Source organism: Lynx canadensis, chromosome D3 (genome assembly GCF_007474595.2).
Source record: "Lynx canadensis isolate LIC74 chromosome D3, mLynCan4.pri.v2, whole genome shotgun sequence".
NCBI lineage: Eukaryota > Metazoa > Chordata > Mammalia > Carnivora > Felidae > Lynx > Lynx canadensis.
The window spans coordinates 41050440-41066233 of NC_044314.2; the positions used below are offsets into that span (position 1 = coordinate 41050440).

Consider the following 15794-nt stretch of genomic DNA (forward strand, 5'->3'; position numbering starts at 1 on the left):
CTGGGTATCTTGCTAAGAAGGTACCAAATTTGCTGGCAATCAAATGATGGTTCAATACCACCGCATCTGGAAATAGTGAGCAAATCATGGCGGTAGGGTGCATCCAACCACTTCCCACATGATTGGTTGAAATAGAAACACCTTCACATACGTTGGAAAAATGTGACATAGCTAAGGATCCGGACTTCTTCACTTAGCTAGCAGGAAGAAGCAGCTTTTGAACAAAAGGGAGACCACGGCCTAGGAGGGGGGATTAAAACAATTTGCCTACTGAAGCTGGTTGGTGCTGCAGTACTCAAGGGCCAGTTGGCTGCACGGAAGTCTTTTCCGCCACGCCTGAATGGGTATAGCTACCGTAGGACCACACAGTGCTCACCTTCAGATGAGAGGGCAAGTCCCATTACAAGGGATATACACAGATCCATAACACATCCTGACAATATGTTTCTATAAGAAGTGCGAGATGGAAGGTTTCATTAATCTGGGACTGGAAAAAACCTTGTTCCCGGAGCGTGGTATTTTGGGAGGAAATTACACCATTGAAGTCCCCTCCTTGAGATACCCTTTTCCCTCCAGGTACATCATCCTTCTTTATCGACCTCCAGGGGGAGGCGTACCCGAAGCTCAAGACCAGTCCCTCAGCCCGGAGCAGCGCGGGGTCCCCGGGCTCGCGGGGGCGGCCGTGACGCAGGAAGCAGCGGCGGCCCAGGTCGCGGCGCGAGGTGGGGGCAGGTTGCTCCGCGCGGTGCGGCGCCAGCCAATCAGGAGGCGCGGTGTTTCGGGCGAAGGGAGGAGAGAGGGTGGGTGGGGGCCTCCAGGTTTCCTCCGGTGCCCGGGCAGCGCCGCCTGCAGTTTCGAGCCCGAGCGCGGAGCCCCGCAGGGGTCTCCGGGTGCGCCCGCCGGTCCCGGTTTTCCGCCTCTTCCCCGCCCTTTCGGGCCCGCCCCCTCCTGCGATCCAGACGCGGCTCCGACGGCGGCCGGCCTCCTCCTCTTCGGGCCCCCGGCTCTGCCCGCAGCGCGAGTCTCCCGGTCGCTCTACGCCTGGTGTCCGGGGGCGGAGTGGGGGGGCGGCGCCGGCGGGGACGCCTGACCCCGGGCGGGCGGCGGTAATGTTGCTGCGGTTGCCGCCCTTGCGGCCGGGCGGGCAGCTGGCGGTGGCAGGAGCCGGGGTCGGAGCGCGCTCGCCGCTAGCCGGGACGCCGCCCTCGCCTGCGCTCGGCTCCCGCGGCAGCCGCGGGGCGCCGGGGCCCGGCGCGGCATGAGGAGGTGGCTGCGCGTCCGCGAGCGCTCAGCTCCTCGGCCCCCAGGGCCCCCGCGGGCCCCCGCGCGTCGCGCGCGCCGGCTGCGGCCCCGGCGCCCACGCTAGCCCCGCGCAGGCACGAGACGCCGCGGGCCGGACGAGGCGGCGGCGCAGGCCTGCCAAGCGCAGGCGGGCAGCCTTCGGAGCGCGGGGGCTTCGCGTCCCGCACCCCGGCGAACGCGGGTAGCCCGGGCGTGCTGCATTTTGCTGCCCCTCTCCGCAGGGGCGCCGCGGCGTGCAGCCCGCGCTTCTCCCCACCTGCAGCCCCTCCTCCCGCCGCTGCCGGGGGGGATAAAGCGCACGTCCTTGCTCTTCCTCGGCCTCTTCAAGTCCTGCTGTCCCCGGCCCCCACCCCGCCTTGCCTCCCCACCCCCCCGCCCCGCTCCTCCCCTCCCCCGACTCTCCGGCCTCCCATTCATTCCGTGCGCTGCCTCCCTCCCCTTTCCTCTTTCCCGCCCCGGCCCTCCCCCAGAGCCTCCCCACGCGGACCCCGTTGCAGTCTCGCTATTCTTAGCACATTCGTGGAAGTTTAGGGCCTGGATGGTGCCCCCAAGTCCAGCCTGAGAACGCAGCCCGAGCTGCTGGCCGGGAACAGGAAGATGTCTGTGCTCAAGCGGATGATGCGGGTCTCCAATCGCTCCCTCCTTGCCTTCATCTTCTTCTTCTCCCTCTCCTCGTCCTGCCTCTACTTCGTCTATGTGGCTCCAGGCATCGGTAAGCACCGAGACACACCCTCACTTCTCTCGGTCACGCCGAAGGAAACGCAGGATGTTCACTTATGGGATTTGCAAGGCGTGCGAACAGGGGCCCGGCAGAAAGCGTTTTATTTGAAATGTGATTTCAGGAGTGTCAGATAAACTGCTTGGGGGGCATGGCTTTGGTACGTGAGTGAGTTTCGTTTGTGCACGTTTGAATAACTTGAAGACTGCATTAAACGGACACAGCAAAATTAGGTGTGGTGACCCCGGATGCCCTGGTTGCTTTCTTGAGTATTCATGACAGCGTTATTCACTTAATATCGGGTCCTTTAAGCTTAAACTCAGTGCTTAATCGTAGTTTTATTCACACAGTCTCAGATATAATAGCTGATTGTAAAAATATGATGGAGAAACCAACACCAGCGAATGTGATTGAGTTCAAGAATGTATGTTTTCAAGTGTTCTAGGTCACTTTTTTAGAATGAGGTCAGTGAACATTTGTGCCACACACTTCAGGAATTTTTAGGCGATGTGTTTTCTTATGAAAACAATGCTCCATTATTTAGTCTGCTTTTCAAGGGTAGGTAGATTCGGCTACCTGTTAGGATGACTTCTGAGATAAAATAACGATTAAAACAACAATTTTGTGGGATAGTTTGTAGTTTAACTTTATCCTACTTATCATTTTTTGGGCCTTTGGCCTAAATACCCTTCTTAATAATCTATTTGAATTGGCTTCTTATATATTCTAATTACTCAGCCCCCTTTGGTTGAAAAGGTGCCAATGTGGCGTTCTAGTGACTAAAACCTAGGAACCTCATATGGGATTAAAACACATCGTGTCTCCCAAACTTTTTCTGGGTTTTTCCTGGTTATTATGTAGTTACTGTTAAATATTTATGGTATGTATTTAATGTTAGTGTATTTAGTGTGAAATATGAGTTTAACGTTAACTTAGTATTAATGTGGATCTCCTATTATTTCTTTTTAGACACTGGTAGCCTTTTGAGCCAGTGCCATTTCTCCCTGGTTCAGGCAAAAATGTATGGCCTCTTATACAGTGAAAACAACTGCAAAATTTTGAGATGGAATTGTTATCAGGATATTGTCCCATGCAATAGTAGATTATATTAATGACTTTCAGGGGAGAGGGAAGAGGCAAACCTTATTGAGACGGTTTTATTTCCTAAAACAGAATCACTGTATGATTTTTTTCTTGATTAAATTTTTGGATTCAAGTAAGATGTTTAAACTCAGATAATGATGCTTGAGAAGACATAAATTGTTGAAACCTTGATGTATCCCAAAATAGAAGTTTAGGTTAAAGTTTGAAGAGGTGTGAATATTTTAAAATATTATTTTCCTTTAATGCAGTTTTTTCCTTAGGCTGAATAAAATCCCCTGGAAACCTGTAGAAGATATGACAGCGATAGCTCGGTGGATTTGAGAGTAGTTAACTAAAATATTTGGTGGCTGTTCTTAAAATCTTCTGCCATTTTGGAAGTCTTATAAATAAATTAACTCTTAACGGGGCGCCTGATGGCTCAGTAGGTGAAGTGTCTGAATCTTGATTTCAGCTCAGGTCATGATCTCACAGTTTGTAGGATCGAGCCCTGCGTCAAGCTCTGCACTGAAAGCACAGAGCCTGATTGGGATTCTCTCTCTCCCTCTCTGTCTGCTCCTCCTCCGTGCATGCATGCTCTCAAAATAAATTTAAAAAATAATAAATTAACTCTTCATTCTATAGCAATTTTTACTTTGTCATGTAGCTCTCTCTTTAAAGGTTGGAAATCTTTGGGTGATGTTATTTTATTAGATATTTAACTTTGAGAGGTTTTGGAGAAAAAAGTTTTTTTGCACTTAGGCAACAGTTTTGTTTCTTGGTATTTTGAGTAACTTGTTGAACTTAGGTTACTCAAAAAGCTAACCAAAGGAAATAAATTCCAGCTGTTGTTTCTTAGTCATCCCTTTTTCTTGGTGCACTGAATCTGTAGATTCTTAGAATTCAGTTGATGTGATATACTAATACATTTTTCTCACTTATATACTTAATGTTTGCCATAACATTATGATATGTCATAAAAAATTTGGCAATTTTCATACAGACAATTAGGCTGACACAGTTTAAGCTACTGTTTTTGTGGGTCTTATAATTTATAACTTAAAAAAGTTGATTAAAGCCAGTTAAGAATGAAAATCAAAACTTACAAAGTACTATCAATTTATTATATGGTCTATTTCCCAAACCAAGTATTATTTAGCAGGAAAAAAAAAGTCTTATTTTTCTTTTAAGTGTTGGGAAGCAGTTTTCCAAAATTCACATTTTTGCCTGAAAGCTCAAATTTTACCATTGGCAACAAATACTGTCAGTTTTTTTTTTTTTTTGAAGTGTCCAGCTCACTTTGTTCATTTTTGGGAAAATGTAGGTCAAACACAGGAATCTAACCATAGTTTGTCAGTTCTCTAAAATAAAAATGAGTTTATGTAAAATGTGGCTAGTTCAGCTCACAATGCAGCAGTCAGTGCGCAAGTTGATTTTTAAGATAACCATGGTACTTTGGTATGCTACAGAGATGCTTATGAACACTTCCCATTTCATGACACGTTTCTTATTAATGAGATGTACCCCAAACTAATTAGGTTCTTATAACTAACTAATTTGCATGAGGTGTACAGAGAATCTTCTCGAAATAATTCATATTTAATTATTTTTAAGTTTTTAAAGTTCATTTTGAGAGACAGAGAAAAAGAGGGGACAGGAGGACCAGAGGGAGAGGGAGGGAAAATCCCAAGCAGGCTCTGCACTGTCAGCGGGGAGCTGGATGCGGGACTCGAACCCACAAACCGTGAGATCATGACCTGAGCCGAAATCAAGAGTCGGACGCTCACGTAACTGACTGAGCCACCCAGATGCCCCGAAATAATTAATCTCTTAGCCTGAATTACATCTCGGGGCAAAATTTTCATGTGACTAAAATATATGTTGTGTAAGAGGGTGCTTTTTGTTGATCTTAAATAAATGTTTCAAATCTCTTCTGTTAAAAAGTCCATATTATTCCTATCCACACCAACCTGTTGAGTAGACATTAATTATATTTTCCTGCCTTTTATGTCCAGAGACCTATTTTTGTCATGCGCCTTCCCCCAGGCAATCGGTCTGCCATTTTTAGTTCCTCTTCCTCAGTCTTCTTTACCTGTGTTTCTCCCTCCCTGCCTCTCTTCCCTCTGTGTAGTACCACACAGTTGTAGACAGCCTGATCTGTTTCGTTTCCAGTGTTTTCTGGTGTTCAACAATTTTTTTGGCTAATGGGTGTTAAGCTACAATGAGTTCCATCAAACTCTAAACTCATTATTCTTGAGAATATTTTGAAACATTTTCCTTGAAATTTCTAATTCATGCTGGAAATACAGGGATAGTCTTTATATCATGAACTTTAGTACCAAGGGAAATTGGTCTGCAGACTCCCCCCCAGGAAGTCCATAGACCACTTCCCCTAGCCCACCTGGTAGAGTCAGGAGCCATTAATTGTTTCTCATTCTCTTTCTGCTTTTGTGCAGGATTGCAAAAAGATGAGTGCAGTTTCCCCCCAAGGTCTTGACCTGGCTGGATTGCCAGTGAAATTCCATTTAGCGTGAAACAGTTTCCATTGTAACTTCCAACACAACATACTTCTATTTTCCTGCTATAGTATCAAAGGAGAAGATGAGCTGACTTCCAAGTTCATTCAGCAAACACAAGTGGAGTATCTCACATAGGCTGGACATTGTTTGAGGCACAGAAGATAGATGACTAAGACACAGTTACTTCCCTCATGCTACAATGGGATGAACATCAGGAAAGAGCTATAGCCAGTCCTTGGAAAGCATGCCTTGTGGAGTGTGGGCTAGTTAAGGATTTCCAGAAGGCGCTGATGGTTGGAGCAGGCCATTGAAGAGTTTTCCGGACTAAGCAATGGGACAGCATGGGCAAAGGTACTTAAAAACAGAAGTATTTCCACCCGGCTACCACTTAGGATGTGGAGTGGCAGGTCAGCCAGTATTTTGGTGTCGAGGACCCAAAAATTCCTGGCAGAGAGAAGCTGGACTTGACTCGCACAGGTTTATTGAAGCTGTCTATGATTAAGAAAAAGAGTTGATGTGCCTATAATTAGTGGGGTAGTATGGCGGAGAAGATTGCATAACTCCTTTGGGAATGGGGTTTCACTGTCTATTTGACTCACCAGAGCTTCTGACCTTTCCTAGACATGTTGACAGGCTGTTTTATTCTTTGAGTAGAGGTGGAATCTGGTTGGGGCACTTTGGTCTGAATTCCTATGGGCCCTTTAAGGAATTACCCGGCAAGTGCTTTGTTAGTTCGGGCCTCTGGGCTGTTTGAGCTCTGCTACTTCTGGTGTAGCTGATGGGTGGTCAGAGTGTGGGGGTCTGTGTGCAGGGGTATGCGTTATGGGAGATGGTGGCTTATTAGGTCGTTGCTGAGAGCCCCCTGACATTTTTTTTCTAAATTTTTATAGATTACTTTCACAGTTTTTTTTTTCCATATGAAATCGTCTCAGTTGTTTCTTACAATGGTATCCATTTTCAAAGCTTTTATACATTTATCCTGTAGTTGTATTTCTACTGATTTTTCCTGAATGTTTAACATTGATGCCCATTTAATTTTTTTTTTTCCTTGCCTGAGTTCCTCTTGGCTAGCTCAGAAGGTGGCAGGTTGCCCTGCAGCTTTCTTATCATAGCCCTTTAGCCTCCTGGCCCTGGCTGTGTGAGCCTGGTTGTGTTCTTTTTGAGCTGTGGAAGTTTGCTTTGTGTGTCAAAGGTCCACTGGTGTTTTCCTTACCAAGTTCTCTGACCTACATGGCTCCTTTTAGGGTTTCTTTGGATTTGGGTCTTGGTGTCAGTGGTTTCTTTCCTCTGGGCCTTTCTTTGCTGGTCACTCATCCCAGGCTCAAATTTTTGTCCTGGGAGTAGCAGGAAACATCAGAAGTTTTGAAAAGGGGAATGATGCAATCCTTTGTTTTAGAGCATTTCTTTTAGCATGGAGCATGATTGATAAAGGGCAGAACCAGTGGCAGGGAGACCAGGTAGGAAGTTATTTCAGTAGCTCAGAAAGTAGAATATTAGAACCTGATCAAGGTCATAGTTGGATCCAGACAGAGTTGAGAGGATGTGAGTAGTGACATTGAAGGAAAGAGAGAGGCTTTAGGAGGATGCTGGTATTCCAGCTTAGACAGCTAGGTGGCTGGTAGGAGGTATAGACAGGCATGTGCTTTGAGGAAGCTATTTTGGTTTTAGGGAGAGTGAGTTAGGATATCCTAACTCTTTAGAGAGAGTGTGGGATATCCAGGAAGAACATGTCAGTAGGTAGGAAGATGCAAATAAGAACTTAGAGCCTAGGAGAGACGTCTAACAAGAGAGAGATTTGGCTGTCTTCAGCATATATGTAAATGGTACTTACCTATTTCTCCCCCAACACACCTGAGTGATAAAACTAACTCCTGCAAGTAGAAGTAACTCATCATGTCAGTTACTGGTAAACATGGGGTGCTAAGGATTAAATCAAAATATGGAGGAGGCCTAAGTGTAGTTTGAAAAGTTTCCCAAAGGCTCTGTTACCCTATTCATTCCCCAGTCTCACATAGGCAGTCAATGTGGTTGACATCATGGGAAGTTTGGATGGCCACTCAAGGAGAGCTTGTGGAAGCTGAAGAGAAGATAGCCATGGATGAAATCTAACAACTTAGGGCAAGTGGAGAAATAGGAACAGGAAAATGAAGGGAGGGAGAGATCATAGGAATGAAGTGAGGCCTTTGTGAGTGAGTGAATGAATGAATGAAAAATGATGATTAGCAAGACAAGTGTTGCAATGGGTTAATGCTTAGAAGAATTCCCGATTTGGTAAGTAGGAGGTAAGTAGAGAACGGATTATAACATGTGATCTAGGAAGACTTCATACTGCAAATGTTTGTCTCTACAGGACACTGTGGTTCAGCATTGAACAGGATCCACAGGTCCTTGTCTTCATAGACCATATAACCAGTGAGAAATCCTCACAACTGAAGAATAACTATTCTAGAGTAGAGTGAAATGCCATTTGTTGTGGATGCACCGGTTGTGGGGTGGCACTAAATTAATTTAGGCATTATGGAGAAGACAAAGATGAAGCTGCGGCCAGAAGCTTAAATTAGGTACTTAAACGATTGGCTTGGGGGAAAAATATTTCGTGCTAGATTGGAATATTTGAAAGCTAAGAGGTGAGGGGGAAATGGAAAGTTAAAAAAAAAAAAGTTAGGGGCTAAAGTATAGAGTACAGAGAGGAGTGTGGGCTGGAGCCAGAGAGATACAGATGGGTCCAGTTGGAGTGATCCTTGTAAACTGGGTATGAGAACTTGGACGTTAGCCTGAGGACAATGTCAAACCATTGAGCTTAAATTTTAAGTAGGAGAGTGATGCAATCAGATTTGCATTTCAGAATATTTAGGCGGTACCACTATGAATGGATTAAAGGGAGCAAGATTGGAATTAGAGCAGGTAGAGTGGGATAAAGCGTATAGGTACATTAGTTTTGGAGATGGGAGAAGAGAGGACATAAAGATGTTTGCTGTAGCAAAAAATTAGATGAATATGGAGAAGGAGGTTGAGGGAGTTCATACTAAGATTAGGTAGGTGTTTGAGTTATCTGTTTAGAGTGAGGTGCTCAGTTTATTTGATCAAATCTAAGTATAGAGTGAACTGTTTCCTAAACTAAGTTAAGAGATTTGGTTTCTGCCTTGGCACATGCTAGATGCTTACTAAAGAATTGTTGAGTGGCTGAATGTTTCTAATTCAGTCCCTTCTGTTGGTAGGGCGGCTCCTTTGTTCTCTTACCAGCTGACTAATCAATACCATTGGGATGTTGGATGTTAGACACCTTGGGAGTTTATGGATGGTTGGGCTGGGAATTAGGAACAGTAGAGAAAACTGGATTGGTCAGCATATTAGTTATCTATAACTTTGTGAATTACCCCAAAATGTAGGAGCTTAAAAGAACACATATGTATTATCTCATAGTTGCTATGGGCCAGGAATGTGGACATGGTGTGGCTGCATGCCTGTGGTTCAAGTTCTCTCACGAGGCTACAGAGTATTGAGGGTTGATCAGGGTTGTGGGTGAAGGCTCGAAGGGGGAGCCTTCCAAGTTCACCCATGTAGGTTTGGGCAGGATTCAGTTCTTTGAGGGCTGTTGGAGTGAGGGCCTCAGTTCTCTGCAGGTTGTTAGTTGGAGGCTTCCCTCACTTCTTGCCACATGGGCCTCTCCATAGGGCAGCTCACAACCTCATCACTTTTGCTGTTTTCTCAGAAAAGAGCCCCTCAGTTTGGTCTACAATCAAGGGAATAGGAGGCATTCTTAGAGACTGCCTACCACAGTCAGATTGCCATCCTTGAACAGCATACGTAACTCCACTATGTTGTTTCAGTGTATGTGAATCTAAATCCTAGGGGCCTGTGGGAATTAGGTATTTTGTTTTTAATTTTTAAATGTTTATTATTGAAAGAGAGAGAGAGACAGAGATAGAGACAGACAGAGTGTGAGCAGGGGAGGGGCAGAGAGAGAGAGGGAGATACAGAATCTGAAGCAGGCTTCAGGCTCTGAGCTGTCAGCACAGAGCCCAATGTGGGGCTCTAACCCACAAACCCCAAGATCATGACCTGAGCCAGAGTCGGACACAAGCAACTGAGCCACCCAGGCACCCCGAAATTAGGTATTTTTGAAGAGAAAATTTATTCATTGAAATCTGACAATGCTAAATACCATTCTTCATGTTCTTCTTTCATGAATACATTTGAGGTCTGTTAATGTGGCAGAACGAGGTAAGTGATGTATTTATTCTGCAGCAGTGTTTACCATTACTGCCTTTTAATGTTTATTGAAGGTAAAAATAGCCATGTCTGTGGATACTTTTAAAAGGGAAACTCCTAATCTAGGTTGTAGTCTCTGTGTGGCAGGTATTCCAAATACCAGTTGGAATTTAGCTGGGAACAGGATGGATTTTTCTCTTGAGGCAGTGTTATTATATACAGTGGGTAGTTTCCTAGCCCATCGTGTGGCCAGCCTGTTTATCAGAGGATATACTACAAGGCTTATCAGGACACTTGGCTTTGTAGGCCTTAGGCTCTCTGGTGGTCAGAGCTATGGCTGCCTGTTTCCCCACTGGAGCCTCTAGGTTTGCTCCTCTGTTCAAGGGCCGGGGCCATGGGAACCTTGGACCCAGAGGCCTTGGTGTCTCTGGAGCCAAATCTTTGTGCAAAGAAAGAAGTTATAGGAGAAAGATCCCAAATGTAGCCCACTGCTTCACTGTTGGAGCTTCATAGAGTTGTCCTTGCCACACCCCCGGCCCCATGCTAATGGAATAGTCTTGTAAAGAAAGAGAAGGCAAGACTGGCTCCCAAAGATTGTCACCTTTCCGAAGTCTCACACGTTGTTGTTGGAAGAGCTGAAGTAGTTTTCTGGCAGAGCTGAAATGTACAGCTTGGGGTATCTGACTCTTCCACTGTGCGTGAGTTGAAGGACCTGATCATTGTTGCCCTGGAAGATGGTTTGGGGGAAATATGAGCTCTGTCTTCTTCAGCTTAAAGGAAGACCACGTAGAAGAGAGACGAAACTTTTTTGGATAGCGTCAGATAGCCATAAAGGTAGTTTAGTTACAAAGAGGCAGATTAAAAAAAATTTTTTAATGTTTATTTTTGAGGCACAGAGCATGAGTGGGGGAGAGGGGACACAGAGTCTCAAGCAGGCTCCAGGCTCTGAGCCATCAGCACGAGCCCAATGCAGGGCTCGAACGCACGAACCGTGAGATCATGACCTGAGCCGAAGTCGGACACTTAACCGACTCGGCCACCCAGGTGCCCCATGAAGCAGATTTTAAGAAACCACAGCATTCTGAGTTGTCAGTAAACAATGAAATAAGTGCTTCGTAAGCATGTTTTTAATCCGGGGGGTAGATGACCACCTGTTAAGGCTGGAGAAGGTGCTTTGCTTGGGAGACTGGTCAGACTTCTAATAGCCTCTTACACTCAGTTATGCTATGTTAACCTCCGCAGCACCCTTGCTCACCCAGCCTAGGGGCAGACCTGTTCCTCCACCTGTCCCCCCACCCCCACATTGCCTTTTATGACTTCCTTTCCCTTTCAAGCCTGCGTTTCATGTTTGTCTTAAGTAAGTGTGGGGGTGGATGGGGAGACTGCAGGGAGACAGTGGAAAGAGGTACATTGCAGTGATTTTTCTAGAGCTTGGATTTCCTAGGTCACTTTTGGGAATTCCCAAGAGCATTGATTTGTGCACTATTCTCCTGGTCATTTTTCCTGGCTGCTTTAGACCGAGCTGGCTGTTGTTACCACTGCCTCAGACTGCAGTTTACCAGTTTAATCAGAACAGCCTGTCCCTGTCATCTGTCATCCTTTTTTCCCCTTTTCCCTCTGTATCTGTTTTTCTTTTCTTCTCTTTTCTTTTCTTTTCTTTCTCTTCTCTTCTCTTCTCTTCTCTTCTCTTCTCTTCTCTTCTCTTCTCTTCTCTTCTCTTCTCTTCCCTCTTTTTAATTCCTGGAGGACACAGTGATTTAATATTTAAAAGACTTTTTTTCCATTTCTGCCTTTTGTCAGAATAGTAGCAAAGAGAGTACTATACAGGTAATATTGTGATTTATGGTGAAGATCAGGCTGACTCAAGGTTGAAAGTAGGTTTTCCGAGGATACCTACACCACCATTAACACACCTTTGCAAAATTAAGACTTTACTCCAGTTAGTACTGGACATTTTTATTTCGTGTCTTGGATTCACTGGGGAATTTCAGGCAACACCCCAATTTTATTTTTCTCTAGTATATAAATCCTGTAGTGAGCCAACTTGATTTGTTATGTTTCATCAGCATACTTGTTTTTAGTCATATCAAAACTTGGCAAAGTTTAGTTTAAAGCCACAGCAAAAGCCCTCAGTTAAAATAGGAAAGATAGCTTAAAGGGTGTTCGTCAGCAGTTATATTTTTGGCTGCGTGGTGTGGCGAAATGTTTAGGAAAACATACTTAGTAATTTTAAATCTGAAATTTGTAATTAACTTGTTTTTTTCTCCAGAGGCATAATAAATATGGCTTTTTGCTTGCATCTATGTTTTCATGATTAATTACCCGAGTGTGTGAAAGTCTTTGATTTGACCAAATCATCGTATGATACCATTATACTAGGAGGTAAACTTAGATTCTTCCATGTCTGAATGAGCTGTGCATGAATTAGAAAGCTATGTAAAGAGGATTTATTTAATATAATTAAACTGATGTAAAAGGACGTTCTAATTTTTTGCTTGTTACAAATGTTATTTTTAAAGAGTTACTACAAGCAGTGGTTTTCAAACATGAATGTGCTTAAGGTGGTTTGCATAAACAAACTTATTTCCTACGTTTTATCACCTGAGATTCTGATTCTGATTCTGGTTCATTTTTAATATACATCTTAGGTAATTCTGGACCCTGGGAACTTTATTTCTGACAAATACCCCAACTGGTGGGTGAAAAAAAGTTAAGTGCTTGACAGGTTTACCTCTCTAAATTAATCATCTTATATCATTTGATCTTTCATAGAAGAAATCTTGGGGCGCCTGGGTGGCGCAGTCGGTTAAGCGTCCGACTTCAGCCAGGTCACGATCTCACGGTCCGTGGGTTCGAGCCCCGCGTCGGGCTCTGGGCTGATGGCTCAGAGCCTGGAGCCTATTTCCGATTCTGTGTCTCCCTCTCTCTCTGCCCCTCCCCCGTTCATGCTCTATCTCTCTCTGTCCCAAAAATAAATAAACGTTGAAAAAAAAATTAAAAAAAAAAAAAAAAAGAAATCTTACTTTTTAAAAACTAGATTAACTTGTTTATAGCATCATGTTTTACTGGAGCGGAGATGGCTGTCATGGTGAAGAATTTTTTTCCTCCAGAATAGAAATGGACAGAATGGACAAATACATCCTTTAAGACAACCAGGATCATGTGTTTCTTTGTGAATCTGCACTATGTGACTGAGTTATAGGGTGATCTGAAATTTGTTAGTGTTTTTAATTATTAGAAAGATACATTGTAATTTACTTAATCAGATCAGTAAAAGGGATTAAAGCAGATAACCTTGCATGTTAGCCAATGATTTAAAAACATTTTATATAGCATTTTTCTAGAAAAGTCTCTTTGTAATATTGTTACACTTAAGTAGGTATATGAAACTTGGTGCTATAATCTCGATTGAAATATTGGGTCTTGTTTTATTTTTAAATATTTGAGGTTTGCTAGTGTTAATGTGACCTTATTGAAACCACGTTATATATATTGTTTTCCTGATAATTATGTTAATACCTCAAATTATGATTTATGCAATTTCTAGTTTGACTCAGAGGAAGAGAAATTGGACTTTATTTTTATTTGAATCAAGAGACCTAAGGGAGAGAATTATAAGGTGCCTTGTTTACTGATTTGAAAATATGCTCTAGCTTTGGAAATCTTTGAAATTCATTTCCCACAGTGTCTCCTTCTCTCCTGCTTGTTACAGAATCATTTTCCTTTCATAAATAAGTTGAAATTTCAAAAGGTATTTTAATTGTGAAAACACAAGGAAATTGGGGATAATTATAAAACATATAGTTCAAATACTTTTCACCCTTTTTCCTCATGAGAGAATTAAAAAAAAATTACTTATTTTGAGCGAGAGAGTGCGTGAGCAGAAGAGGGGCAGTGAGAGGGAGAGAGAGAATCCCAAGGACGCTGCGTGCTGTCAGTGCGGAGCCGTAAGATCACGACTGGAACTGAAATCAAAAGTTGGACACCTAACCAACTGAGTCACCCGGGCGCCCCACATGATAGAATTCTTCAGTAAAGATTCATTTCACATTCACCTTATGTGTTCTGAAATCATTAATTTTCAAAAATTTAATAATGTTGCCTGGCTGTTTATTTATGGTTTGATCTTTTAGTCTGTAATGTCATTAGATAAGTTTCCTTACCGATTAGGTTAAAAAATCTATTTAATTGGCTACATTCTTCCTTCCCTGATTCCCTCATTTCCTCCTAATTTTCCTTTCCTACAATGTGGTGCATAATGCTTAACTTTTGTTTGTGCTTTAAAGAAATGTATGTCTCTTTTAAGTGAACAACAGTCAACTAAGAAATGTCAGTGCAGATTGATATCTTGTGTTAGTGTTTTCATATTGCTAGGTTCAGAGTCTAATTTTAGAATTATCAGCTGAGTTTAAACGAGGCTTCACTGATGATCTGCAAAAGTACTTCTGGTGTTTTAGGTAGTTTATGCTGCTTTAGGATTTTTTGGTTTTTACAAAGGAACCTCCCTGACCCCTTAATTTCTGGTACTGCTTGACAAATGGTAAGCGTTCAGTAAATATGTGTTGAACAAATACATGTCTCCACCCTGAACGTCTTTAAGACTGTTGGAAAAGTCCAATTTTATTTAAAAATATTTAATTTTGATCAGTATTCAAACAGAAATAATCTCCAGAAATAACTTAAGACTGCTAAATTGCAGAGTGGAAGTGGTAAAAGCGCCAGTTGTAAAGAATTTCTTGTTAATTTTTAGTGTCTACATCAGCAAAGCTGTAGCTGTTGGCTAAAATCTGAAATAGATCTGTACCTTGTCTAACCACTGAATTCATTATTCCTTGATAAAATGGGATTCTGAATGCAGAAGAAGTCTTTCATTCTCTTTATTCGTTAGTCAGCCCATGACTCACTTGAAAGATGGGGAGGAAGTTATTGTAGGTTGGTAATTATTTGCACTACAGATTTCCGTGAGACCATACCTGGCTTTGAATTATCATCACCATGGTGAGGTACTCTGCTTAAATAGTACCTTGACATAAAGTGAATTGTTTGTCTCACAGCCTGGCACAGCCTAGAAATTTGTTACTTTTTTGTTTTTAACGCAGGCAGTACTTTGGTCCTAGACAAAGTATGAACAATATTTCACATATTATCTGGCCTAATTCTGGGTTTACAACATTATTAACAGAGATAATATGTTTAGCTTTACCATCTTGGATGAGTAATTTCTGGGAATTTGTTGAACAAGGGCTAGATGTGGGAAGAAGAAAACCTTTAAGCATCTGAAATAGATACTTAGAAGATTATTGTGAGTTCTTAGAAATTCAGAGCTATCTGATTCAGATATCTGTACTAATATCAAGGGGTGTAATATAAGCAGTATTTTTCTTTTTTCCACATTGTTCAATTCTTTATGTGTTCAATTCTTTATGTGTTATAGTTAATATGGAAAACTATAAGTGCCCCTTCTGATTTCCTCCTCTTCTTCCTTGCACTAGTTGGAATCTGGTCGATCCCTTCTCACTCCCCTCAGAACTTCTTACATTGAAGATTTTTCTTTTTTTTTCTTTTTTGTCCCTCCCTCTGCTCTATGACTTTCAACCATTGCTTCTAACACTTTGCTGCCCCTCAGAGTCCTTCAGACCTGTCCTTGAATCCCAGTTTTTAATACCTACCTATGCAGCTTCTGAGTTTGTTTTCGGATCTTACGATGGGGAAAATTGTACCCACGCCATGTGGTAGTGTATTAGTTTCCTATGGCCGTTACACACATTACCACACACTGAGTGGCTTGAAGCAACAGAAATTTGTTATCTCACAGTCCTGGCGACCAAAAGTCTGAAATCAAGTGTTGTCAGGGCTGTGCTCCCTCTGGAGGCTCTCGAGGAGAATCCTTCCTTCCTTCTTCCAGCCTCAGGTGCCTCTTGGCATTCTTTGTCTTCCTAGGCTTGTGGCCACATCACTCCAGT

General features: G+C 43.1%; 1 protein-coding gene across 1 annotated transcript in view; it reads left to right on the plus strand.

The window, feature by feature from the left end:
• Positions 1-1486: 1486 nt before the first annotated feature.
• Positions 1487-15794, plus strand: part of B4GALT6 (beta-1,4-galactosyltransferase 6) — a 68217-nt gene continuing 53909 nt past the window's right edge. The window contains exon 1 of the mRNA XM_030336621.1: positions 1487-2014. Within this exon, the coding sequence (XP_030192481.1) occupies positions 1900-2014 (115 nt within the window). The 5' untranslated portion in view covers positions 1487-1899. The remainder of the gene's footprint in view (positions 2015-15794) is intronic.